General features: G+C 42.1%; 1 protein-coding gene across 3 annotated transcripts in view; it reads left to right on the top strand.

Annotated features, from left to right (window-relative positions):
• Positions 1-12,585, top strand: part of OSBPL11 (oxysterol binding protein like 11) — a 91,188-nt gene that overhangs the window by 52,110 nt on the left and 26,493 nt on the right. For all 3 annotated transcript variants that reach the window (XM_002716544.5, XM_017347039.3, XM_051859209.2), the window contains 3 exons: positions 1,778-1,979; positions 7,359-7,504; positions 11,920-12,060. In XM_002716544.5, coding sequence (XP_002716590.1) covers positions 1,778-1,979; positions 7,359-7,504; positions 11,920-12,060 — 489 coding nt within the window. The remainder of the gene's footprint in view (positions 1-1,777; positions 1,980-7,358; positions 7,505-11,919; positions 12,061-12,585) is intronic.

The following is a 12,585-nucleotide window of genomic DNA, read 5'->3' as shown; positions in this document are numbered from 1 at the left end:
ATTTGAAAGTCAGAGTTACACACAGAGAGAAGCAGAGGTAGAGAGAGAGAGGTCTTCCATCTGATGGTTCACTACCAATTGGCCGCAACGGCTGGAGCTGTGCCAATCTGAAGCCAGGAGCCAGGAGCTTCTTCCCAGTCTCCCACACAGGCACAGGGGCCCAAGGACTTGGGCCATCTTCTACTGTTTTCCCAGGCCATAGCAGAGAGCTGGATTGGAAGTGGAGCAGCTGGGTCTTGAACCAGCGCCCGTATGGGATGCCAGCACTGCAGGTGGTGGCTTTACCTGCTACACCACAGTGCCAGCCCCCACATTCTCATTTTTAAACTTTTTTTTTTTTTCTGTGAAGGTTTTGAATCCTTAACTGTTTCCAGGGACTGTTTCATGTATGGCACAGTTAATTTGAATGGTGGGATTATTTTGCATCTCTCACTAGTCAAACTGTATTAAAAATAATCTGGAACAGAGCCTCTAAAAGCTAGAAGAGTCTGCAGTATAGAATTTCTGTGTGAATTAGGTTAATGTCTAAAGGATAGGCACTCTGAGAACCTTCTGCTCACAACTGAAAGTAATTAAGCTTCATAAATTCAGTTTTCAGTTTAAAAATTTAGTTGCTCACCAGTCATCCTTATTAAATTGCTCTGTTAAAAAAAGTAGGTAGGACACCTAATCAAAGCAGGATGTATTAAACCCTTCAGTCTCAAATATCTTTTATCTAGTTCTTGGCTTTGTAATCTGCTAAAAGGGACCAGAAAGTAAAGTTTGAAAAAGGTAGTAGATAAACAGTTTTTAAAACCATGTTCACAATGTAGATTCAAGTATGAGAAGAAAGTAGAGAGCCCAGCAGAAAATCAATTTACTTTGTAATGATACCTTTGATGCTAATTTTAAAATAATTTTTATTGATTTATCTGAAAGGCAGAGTTAGAGGAGAGAGAGAGGTAGCTTTTCCATCTGCTGCCCAAATGGCTGCATCCACTATGGGTCAGGCTGAAGCCAGCAACCTGAAATTCCACCATGGTCTCCCATGTGGTGGTAGGGGTCCAAGCACTCGGGCCATTGTCTGCTGCTTTCCCAGGTGCCTGAGCAGGGAGTTGGATTAAAAGTGGAGTATCCGGGACTCGAACTGGCAGTCATCAGATGCTGTCATCATTAATATGCTATGCAACGCTGACCCCCAGTTAAGAGTGCTATTAAAAGTATTCTGGGGTAGGTTTTCTGAAGACTTTACCATTAATTGAAAAATAGTCTTTTGACCATGTTTGCTTCCAGAAAATGTATAACTGCTTAAGGTCACAGTCTTCTGCTCTGTAGAAAAATATGTCAAATGCTCACTAATTGAAAATAGCTAAACAAATTTAAACTAGATTTCTAAACTAATAAGTCCTATAAATTGTCTTAGAAAGGTGGGCATTTAGCCTAGCAGTTAAGATACTGGTTGGGATGCCAGCATTATATATCAGAATGCCTGAGTTCAAGTCCTGGGTCTGTGCTCTATTTCAGCTTATTGCTAATGTGCACCTGGGAGGCATCAGGTGATAGCTCAAGTAGTTAGGTCCCTACCACCATGTGGGAGACCTGGTTTGAGTTCCTGGCTCCTGGTTTCAACCTGGTCCAGCCCTGGCCATTGTGGGCTTTTGGGGAATGAACCAACAAGTAGAAGTAAGCTCTGTCTGCATCTCTGCCTCTCTTTTTCTTGGTGTTTCTTAAATAAGTTAAAAAATTTTACATGTATAGAAATTATGAATGGGACCCACACAATTGTTATTTTCCTTAGATGATGTCTCACGCTGAAGGACAACAAAGAGATTTAATTAGACGGATTGAATGTCTTCCTGCTTCTGGCCATCTTAGTTCCTTGGACCAGGATCTCTTAATGCTCAAAGCTACTTCGATGGCAACTATGAACTGCTTAAATGACTGCTTTCACATTCTCCAGTTGCAGCATGCGTCACATCAGAAGGGCTCATTGCCTGCAGGTAAGTTATAGATTAAAGGTAGGACATAATACTGAGGACTCAAACATTAGAAGGATTATACTTGTTGTTGTAAATTCTAACTCCAGAAAATCTTAACTAAAGAAAGCTAAAAACCAGTGAATCTCTAGGTTTCTAATTATCACACTAATAGTGTACAGATTCTTGCTAATTATATCTTTTTTTGAATCTAAACTGAATTTATGCCTATTATTGAATAGTCCTTTAGACTTCAAACTCAACATGTCAAAACAGATCTCAAAACCTCATTTGATATATTTCTGTTGGAATTGGAGGTGTCACTTATCCATTTGCCCATAACCAGAGTGGAAACATTGTGATCATTTCTTGAATTTTGGTCAGCCCCCTACTAATTGCCACCTTTTAGTTTGAAAAAAATTATGTGTATGGCTGTATTTGAAAGCACCTACTATTGAAATTAATTGTTTGGGGAAAAAGAATAGTATTACATTGGAGTAAAAAAAAAAAAAAAGAGTCCTTCTATACTGAGATGCATAGGCTTATCACATTGTATTAATAGTGGTAACTTAGGCCGGCGCTGCGGCTCACTTGGCTAATCCTCCGCCTGTGGTGCCAGTACCCCAGGTTCTAGTCCCAGTTGGGGTGCCGGATTCTGTCCTGGTTGCCCTTCCAGTCCAGCTCTCTGCTGTGGCCTGGGAAGGCAGTGGAGGATGGCCCAAGTGCTTGGGTCCTGTACTCGCATGGGAGACCAGGAGGAAGCACCTGGCTCCTGGCTTCAGATCAGCACGGCGCGCCAGCCATAACGGCCATTTTGGGGGGAAATCAATACAAGGAAGACCTTTCTCTCTCTCTCTCTCACTCTCTCACTCTCACTCTCTCACTGTCTAACTCTGCCTGTCCAAAAAAAAAAAGTAGTGGTAACTTAGTATTTCACAACAATTCTTTGTTGTCTTTTCCAATTAATTCCCTTTACTTGTGAAAGAAGGGCTTTAAAAAAAAAAAAAAAGTGAGTCTGTGATCAAGAAAAAGTTTTCCATAGTCAGATGGGTATAGTGTGGATCTCATCCTCATGTGTGCCTAAATTCAACATTTCAAGCCAATGACAACTGGAGAGACAGTTCAGGGCACTATTAAAGAGGCCACTCAGTTATGCATGTTCCTCTTAAAGTATTCATAACGTGGTTGGGAAAGAAATATGTAAATAGTAACGTAAAGTAATATATAAAGTGCCAATAAGAGTAGGAACAAAGTACTGTGTGAGAATAGATGAATGGACAGATGACTCTCCGAGAAAAGGTCCTGGGGGCTGGTGTTGTGTGTTAGCAAGTAAAGCTGCCACCTGTGACACCAGCATCCCATATGGGTGCCAGTTTGAATCCCAGCTGCTCCTCTTCCATTCCAGCTCTCTGCTAATGTGCCTGGGAAAGCAGTGTAAGATGACCCAAGTGCTTGGGCCCCTGCACACACGTGGGATACCTGGAAGAAGCTCCTGGCTCCTAACTTCGGATTGGCCCAGCTCTAGCCATTGCGGCCATTTAGGGAATGAGCCAGTAGATGGAAGATATTCTCTCTCGCTCGCTCTCTCGCTCTCTCTCTCTCTCACTTTCTGTCTTTGTAACTCTGCCTTTCAAATAAATAAGTAAATATTAAAAAGAAAGAAAGAAAGAAAGAAAGAAAGAGAGAGAGAGAGAGAGAGAGAGGAAGGAAGGAAGGAAGGAAGGAAGGAAGGAAGGAAGGAAGGAAGGAAGGAAGGAAGGAAGGAAGGAAGGAGAGAAGGGGAGAGAGAGAGAGAGAGAGAGAGAGAGAGGTAGGTAGGTAGGTAGGTCGGTCCAGGAAAGCCACTGAGAAACTACTAATTAGTTTAGGAGTGAGAGGTAGGGGAGAGGACACTTAAAGAGGTGGAGGAACATGTATTGTGTGGATTGTAAATGAGGATAAGTGCCTTATAGGAATTGTAGGTAGTCCAGTATAAATTTCTTCCTGTTATAAAGCAACACACTCATTGTAGAAAATTTAGGAACTACCATACAGTTAAAAGAAGAAACAAAAAACCTTAACTGTCCTACTAACAAGAAACTGCCAGTGTTCATATTTTAGTGTATTTCCTTCCCTCAGTATTTTCTCTTTTATTCTTAGTTTTTATTTATTTTACCCTATCATCATTAGGGCATTTCTGCATAAGTTTACATCTTACATTTTATCACCTAAGGTCAAGAGTATTTTTCTATTTATTACTTGCTTTTGATAAACATAATTTTATTGGCTGCTTTATATTACTTTGAGAGGACACATGTACTTTAGGTTTTTTTTTTAAAGATTTATTTATTAATTTAAAAGGTAGAGTTACAGAGAGGCAGAAGCAGAGAGAGAGAGTGGTCTTCCATTCGCTGGTCCACTCCCCAAATGGCCACCATGGCCAGGGTTGGGCCAAGCTGAAGCCAGGAACCAGGAGCTTCTTCTGGGTCTCCCACTTGGGCTGTCTCCCACTGCTTTCCGAGGCACATTAGCAGAGAGCTAGATCAGAAGTGGAGCAGCCAGGACTCGAACTGGTACCCATATGGGATCCTGGCACTGCAGATGGTAGCTTAACCTGCTGTACCACAACACTGGCCTCTATTCTTAAGTTTACTTAACTATTCCCTCAGCTTGAACATTGGATGAATTATTCTCAGATATGAAGCTTGGGTTGATTCTGGTGCAGGTAATAATAATTTTGTCGGTGAAATTAAAGAGAGTTTGTTTCTATTTTATGTTGCTTAATTTTTTAAAGTATAACAGATAGCAATGTGCTAGATACTGTATGTTCAACAAATTAAACACAATGTAATTTTTTAAATTCTTAGAAATTTCATTTGGTTGGCTTACATTAATGCACAATCTTTAAAAATTTTTTTAAAATTTATTTGTGAGACACAGAGAGAGCAGGCAAATGGGGAATAAGACAGAAATCTCTCATTTTCTGGTTCATTCCCCAATGCCCACAACAGCTAAGGCTGAGCCTGACTGAATCTAGAAGCCTGGAACTCAGAGCTTGTCTCACACTTGGCTGGCAGAGACCCAAGCACTTGAGCCATCACCTGCTATCTCTCAGGCTGTGTAGATTAGCACAAAACTAAGATCTGGAGTGGAGCCAGGACTTGAACCCACGTGCTCCAGTATGGGATGCAGTCATCCCAAGTGCAGTTTTAACCACTAGGCCCATTACCTCTCCCCATAGTCTTGTTTTTAAATGTTTCCTTCATAATTACAGAAACATGTACAATACAAACCTGGATTTTTTTAAATTACAGAAATAAAACACATTGTAAACTTCACAGAAGTGTTTAATGTGAAAGTTGTTTGTCATATCACTTTTTTGAAGTAAAAATTTGTGGTTATTTGGGACCAACTGACATTGGTAATTCTCCATATAAATTACGTGTTTTCCAAATTAGGTCTTTAGAAATGTATTAAGTCATTTGAGATTAATTCTCAATATAGCTGTGAAGAGCAAAGCTTAATTACTTTCCCATTTAAATTTTGAGATAAGAAAAATGAAGTCTTAATTCAAATTAGTCCCATAAGGTCTTAATTATGTTATCCAAAGACTCAGTAGTGATTATTTTTTTTAAAGATCTATTTTATTTATTTGAAAGACAGAGTTACAGAGTGAGGTAGAGACAGAGAGGTCTTCCATCCGCTGGTTCATTTCCCAAATGGCCGCAACTGCTGGAGCTGCGCTGATCTGAAGCCAGCAGCCAGGAGCCTCTTCCAGGTCTCCCACGTGGGTGCAGGGGCCCAAGGACTTGGGCCATCTTCCACTGCTTTCCCAGGCCATAGCAAAGAGCTGGATTGGAAGAGGAACAGCAGGGACTCAAGCTGGCACCCATATGGGATGCCAGCACTTCAGGCCAGGGTGTTAACTCGCTGCCCCACAGCACCGGCCCCAGTAGTGATTATTGACTTAAAGGGAGCCTGAGAGCAAATGATTAGTTTGATGAATACTTTTGTGGGGCAAGTGTTGTGGTGTAGCAGAGTAAGATGCCACTTGGGAAGCCACATCCTCTATCAGAGTACCTGGTAGCTTCCAATCCAGCTTTCCACTAATGTGCACCGTAGGGGGCAGCAGATGATGGCCCAGTACTTGGGTCCCTGCCACCAACATGAAAGATCCAAAAGGAGTTGCTGGCCCCAGTTTTTGCGGGCATCAGGGAGTCAACCAGCAGATGGAAGGTCTCCATCTCTGTCTTTCTGTATTGCTCTTCCAAATAAATGAAAACTTGAAAAATGTATGGCTTTGTTGTAATTTCCAGTCAGTTGAGTGATCTCTTGAAGCAGCACTTTTAAGTTTATCATCTATGTGAGTTTTATATTTAGAAGTAAGATGTCTGGATATTGATATTAAAAATAAACATTTTAAAGTCGGAACAAAATGTTTTGATTTCTTTAGAATTTTAAAACAGTCCCCAAAAACTTACCCAAGGCATTCACTGCGTCATGAACTCCCCCTTGTGCCAAGTGAGGCTGAACAAGTCAAAATGTTCTGTTAGCCTGGTGGAGATTTGCAATTTATCCCTCTACTGAAGTGTGCTCTTCTGTTACAAACTATCGAAGCATGTGGTTTTGTTTTTAAATTTCTGCTGCAGTATTCTGAGCATGCTGTGTACAGCCCTCTGTAGCCTAGCTTCTGTGAAACCTAGATCAGTCTCTGCAATCAAATGGAACATTTTCCATTATTGATTAGGCATAGAATCCACTTTGTTAGACTAGTTGAGGGTAACAAGAGACGCGTGAGTCATTAGCTGAGAAGATGACAGGTCTCTCAATGTGCCCATTGTCTTTCACTAGGTCAGTTATTTATTCAGCAGAAGAGTCTTTCAGTTTAAAAGTTATGTGGGACTTTGTATGATAGAAAAGAACACGTATTTGCAATTCTTACATTAGGTCCAAGGGGTTATTTCGATTGATTAGCAAATTGCTGCTGAGAGTATGGTTCAATCCCAAACTGACGCAGGTTTTACTGTTTGACAGTCCCCACCTCCTCTTATACTTGTGACCCCTTAAAGCCTAATTGATCACTAGAGGAACAGAGTTCATACGGGGGGACAGCAGATCAGCTGTGAGGTTGGGAATACATGTCAGGATTCACAGACTTGCTCAAGAAGTAAATTCAGTCCTATTCAGGGTTGATCTCTTTTAAATCGTGTCTAATTTCAGGTTGCAAGTTGCTGTGATGTAAAATACCCAATCGTGGTGCTCATGCTAATGAGATACAAGTGACTGTCTTGCAGGATCTCTTAACAGGTTGAATTGCTTGTAGTCGTGTAGACTCAAAAACAGAATTCTTTAATAAAACCTGCATCTGCTGAACTTTCCAGATTATGAGCAACTTTCAGCGAAAGTTTTCTCTTACTTCATCAGGAACGACAATCGAGTGGTTAGAACCAAAGATACCTTTATCAAACCACTATAAAAATGGAGCTGACCAGCCTTTTCCAGCTGAGCAGAGCAAGCCAGTGGCAGTCCCAGAGGAACAGTCTGTTGCAGAATCTGGACTGTTAACAAGGGTAAGGTAATATGGAAATATGGATTTTATGTGAAACCTAAGGAATTACTGAAAAAGGTCAGGGCATGCTAGTCAGCCTAACACCGGAGTAACCCTCTTTCCTGTTCTCAGCATTGTTGTTCTGCTATGGAAGGGGTCACCTGTGGTAAACCTGTGCATGTTGTGTTTTCCAGGTTAAATCATGTGCTTTTTGCTTTTGGTTTACTTTTGTTTCACAAAAATGTGTTCCAAAAGCTGAGTTTACATTTCTTTTGCTAGAAAACACTTTTTCTAATAAGATTATTTGTATAGTATGTCTCTCTTACATTTCTCAACCCATTGTCTTAATATTGTTTACTATGAAGTCTATAAACTTATAGTTTACTATTTAGTCTTTTTTTTTTCTTTTTTCTTTCTTTCTTTTTTTTTTTTTTTTGACAGGCAGAGTGGACAGTGAGAGAGAGAGACAGAGAGAGAAAGGTCTTCCTTTTGCCGTTGGTTCACCCTCCAACGGCCGCCGTGGCCGGCGTGCTGCGGCCGGCACACCGCGCTGATCCAAAGGCAGGAGCCAGGTGCTTCTCCTGGTCTCCCATGCAGGTGCAGGGGCCCAAGGACCTGGGCCATCCTCCACTGCACTCCCTGGGCCACAGCAGAGAGCTGGCCTGGAAGAAGGGCAACCAGGACAGAATCTGGCACCCCAACCAGGACCAGAATCCGGTGTGCCGTCCCCACAGGTGGAGGATTAGCCTATTGAGCCGTGGCGCCAGCCAACTATTTAGTCTTTTGGATAATGAACATTTTATAAAACCAGCTTCAAATATTACTCTATTTAAAAAATTGGCATAGGCCGGCATCATGGCTCACTTGGCTAATCCTCCACCTCTGGCACCGGCACCCTGGGTTCTAGTCCCAGTTGGGGCGCCGGGTACTAGTCCCGGTTGCTCCTCTTCCAGTCCAGCTCTCTGCTGTGGCCTGGGAGGGCAGTGGAGGATGGCCCAAGTGTTTGGGTCCCTGCACCCACATGGGAGACCAGGAGGAAGTACCCGGCTCCTGGCTTTGGATCGGTGCAGCGCCAGCCATAGCGGCCATTAGGGAAGTGAACCAACGGAAGGAAGACCTTTCTCTCTGTCTCTCTCTCACTGTCTATAACTCTCTCTCTGTCTTTCTCTTTCACTGTCTAACTCTGCCTGACAAAACATAAAAAAATAAAATAAAATTGGCATAGCCTCAGGTTTAATATTTTTGTTGAGTATTATTCTACATTTGTCAGAAACTAAAGCGTGTTCTATTATAGATCTACCGCTGTAGATTATGTCTTATTACTCGTTTTGTCTTTTGTGTTCATGTCTGTTATTTTTATGGTCATATAATTATATCGTTTCATAAGCTCTTTTTTTAGACTTATTTATTTATTTGAATGTCAGAATTACAGAGAGAGAAGGAGAGAGAGAGAAAGTTATCTTCCATCTGCTGGTTCACTCCTCAAATGGCCACAACTGCCAGAAGTCAGGAGCTTCTTCCAGGTCTCCTGTGTGGGTGCAGGGGTCCAAACACTTGACATCCTCTGCTCCTTTCCCAGGCACATTAGCAGAGTACTGGATCAGAAGCGGAGCAGCTGGGACTTGAACCAGCACCCACATGGATGCTGGCACTGCAGAGAGGGACTTAACCCATTGTACCACTGTGCTGGCCCCTCTTCCTAAGCTCTGTTACTCAGCTCTCTCATGAGAGAGAGTTGTAAATGTTGAAATGGGCTATTTTTGAATATCTGTTACTTATTTTTGTCATTATACATAACACCATATTATTTTGTTTATTGTTTTTTCCCCCTCCCCTTTCTTTGGATTATTTTTTAGATTATATTCCCAATAGAATTGCTCAGTCAAGAATAATGCAGTTTATGGTTGTTTATATATTATAAAATACTTGCTTTTTTTTTTTTAAAGCTCTATTTCTTTAATTGAAAGGCAGAGCTACAGAGAGAGAGGAAGAGACAGAGACAGAGATATTTCATCCACTGATTCACTTTCCAAATGGTGGAGCCAGGAGCTTCTTCCAGGTCTTCCACGTGGGTGCAGTAGAGCAAGCACTGGGGCCATCTCCACTGCTTTCCCGGGCATGCTAACAGGGAGCTGAATCTGAAGTGGAGCAGCCGAGACTCAAAACGGATACCCACATGGGATACTGATTGGAGGTGGCAGCATAATCTCCTATGGCACAATGCTGGCCCCCCAGTAAAATACTTCTTTAAAAAAAAAAAAAAAAAAGATGTATTTATTTATTTGAAGGGTAGAGTTACAGAGAGGCAGAGGCAGAGAGAGAGAAAAGTCTTCCATTTGCTAGTTCACTCCCCAAATGGCTGCAACGGCCAGAGCTGGACCAGTCCGAAGACAGGAGCCAGGAGCTTCTTCCGGGTCTCCCACACAGGTGTAAGGGCCCAAGGACTTGGGCTGTCTTCTACTGCTTCCCCAGGCCATAGTAGAGAGTTGGATTGGAAGTTGAGCAGCCAAGACTCGAACCAGTGCCCATATGGGATGCCAGCCCTGCAGGCAATGTCCCCACTATGCCACAGCACTGGCCCCAATAAAATACTTCTTAAGAGAAGTATGTAACACAGGGACTTCCATTGCTGGCAAAGGTTTTGTCTTTATGAGGCAGGCAATGGAGATGGGGTGGGCAGGGAAGGAGAAAAAAGAAGAAGGATGAAATGTTTTTTTTCTCAGTAGCCTTTTGACTAGCTCATTTGTAGAATCAAAAATTTTACAGGTGGGGCTGGCACTGTGGTATACCAGGTAAAGCCTCTGCCTATAGCACCAGCATTCCATACGGCCACCATTCGAGTCCCAGCTGCTCCACTTCCCATCCAGCTCCTCGCTAATGCACCTGGGGAAGCAGTGGAAGATAACCCAAGTGCTTGGGCCCCTGCACCCATGTGGCAGACCTAGCTCCTGGCTCCTGGCTTCAGCCTGGCCTAGTCCTGGTCATTGTTGCCATTTGGGTAGTGAACCAGTACATGGAAGATCTCTCTAACTCTGCCTTTCAAATAAATAAAAATAAATCTTTAAAAGAATAAAAAAAGGTCACAACTATTAATTAAGTTAGGAGTTGAAGGAGAAGCAGAAAATATAAGACATAGTTCTTTGACTAACAAGACTACTTGCTCACAGCATAATACATATAACCAAAACAAAGAGATGCTGATATGAAGCAGTATTCTTTTTTTTTTAAGATTTATTTATTTATTTAAAAGTCAGAGTTACACAGAGAGAGAAGGAAAGGCAGAGAGAGAGAGAGAGAGAGAGAGGTCTTCTGTCCACTGATTCACTCCCCAAATGGATGCAGTGGTCGGAGCTGTGCCGATCAGAAGCCAGGAGGTTCTTCCTGGTCTTCCCATGTGGGTGAAGGGGCCCACGGACTTGGGCCATCTTCTGCTGCTTTCCCAGGCCATAGCAGAAAGCTGGATTGGAAGAGGAGCAGCCGGGACTTGAACCGGCACCCATATGGAGTGCCGGCACTGCATGCAATGGCTTTATCCGCTATGCCACAGCGCCAGCCCCGGAATTTAGTCTTACTCTAATAGAGAATAGGGTCCTGAACGTTGGGAAAGATGTGATATGTTTAACACTAGGACCTGAGGTTGAAGTATGACTAGAAGGCTGTGGAAATAGAAAGAAAACAGTAGATAATGTGCATTTCAAAGGAAAAATCAGTTGGATCCATAATTGGCTAGATCAAAATGACTCCAAGTTTTTAAACCTAAATAGCAAGAGGATTGTGGAGCCATTCACAAATCTGGGGAGTCAACCAGCAGATGGAAGATCTCTGTCTCTGTCTCTCCTTGTATCTTTGTAATACTTTCAAATAAATAAATATGTATATTTTTAAAAGGAATAATGTTAAAATTAAAAATAATATTCTCAAAATAGCTTGAATGTGGGCCAGCATTGTAGCACAGCAGGTTAAGCTCCCACCTGTGATGCCAGCATTCCCATATCAGAGCACTGGTTTGAGTCGAGAAAAAAAACAGCTTGAATTTCACTTATAGGTAGTGATGATGCCCTGGGGAGTAGTCAACTCCTGAGACTCAGATGAGACATTCTGAAAATTCCTGCTTTCACTAGTGTATATATGTGTGACATATATGATGGAACCACAATATACTCAGTATCTGCAGGATTGACCTTTTTAAAGGAAATTTATTCCATGGCCAAATGAAGTTTATTTTGGTACCAAAAAGTTTTGAAACTATGCATAGTTTTTCATAATATGTGTTTTCCATGAACTTTTTGAAGACCCTCATATTTTCAGATTTTTGCCCAACCTTTAATGTATCTAGGCCCTATATAAATGTCTTCATGTCTAGTATTCATGATTTTATTCTTCATAGATATTAATAAGTACACAAGACATGAGATTTTTGCTTTGTTTTACATCAAGGAACCTGAAGAAATAAATGCAGATGATGAGATAGAGGATACAGGTGACAACAAGGAAGATGACCTGGGGGCTGTGGAAGAGCAACGCAGCGTTATCCTACATCTTTTGTCCCAGCTTAAGCTGGGCATGGATTTAACAAGGGTAAGTAATGGGATAAGCTGGCGATATAGATTGTCAGGTCAGGACTATATTATGTTGAACACATTTCATTACGTTTGCTTACTGTGTTTTATTAGAGGTGGGGGCTGGTGCTCTGGTGCAGTAGGTTAAGCTGCTGTCTGCCCATGGTGGGCACCAGTTCAGGTCCTGGCTGTTCCACTGCTGATCCAGCTCTCTGCTATGGCCTAGGAAAGCAGCATAAGATGGCCCAAGTGCTTGGGCCCCTGCATCCACGTGGGAGACCAGGCTCTAAAGCTCCTGGCTCTTAGCCTCTGCCTGGTGCACCCCTGGTTGTTGCAGCCATTTGGGGAGTAAACCAGTGGATGAAAGATCTCTTTCTGATTTTCCCTCTCTCTCTGCAGCTCTTTCAAATAAATAAATAAATAAATAATTTTTTAAAAAAGTGAGTGGACTGAATTAAAAGCCTACTAAAAAGCAGGCATTTTAGAAATTAATAAGAGCCAGCGCCGTGGCTCAATAGGCTAATCCTCCGCCTTGTGGCACCGG

Source organism: Oryctolagus cuniculus, chromosome 4 (assembly GCF_964237555.1).
Source record: "Oryctolagus cuniculus chromosome 4, mOryCun1.1, whole genome shotgun sequence".
In the NCBI taxonomy this organism is placed as follows: Eukaryota; Metazoa; Chordata; class Mammalia; order Lagomorpha; family Leporidae; genus Oryctolagus; species Oryctolagus cuniculus.
This window is presented reverse-complemented; position numbering and strand designations above follow the sequence as displayed.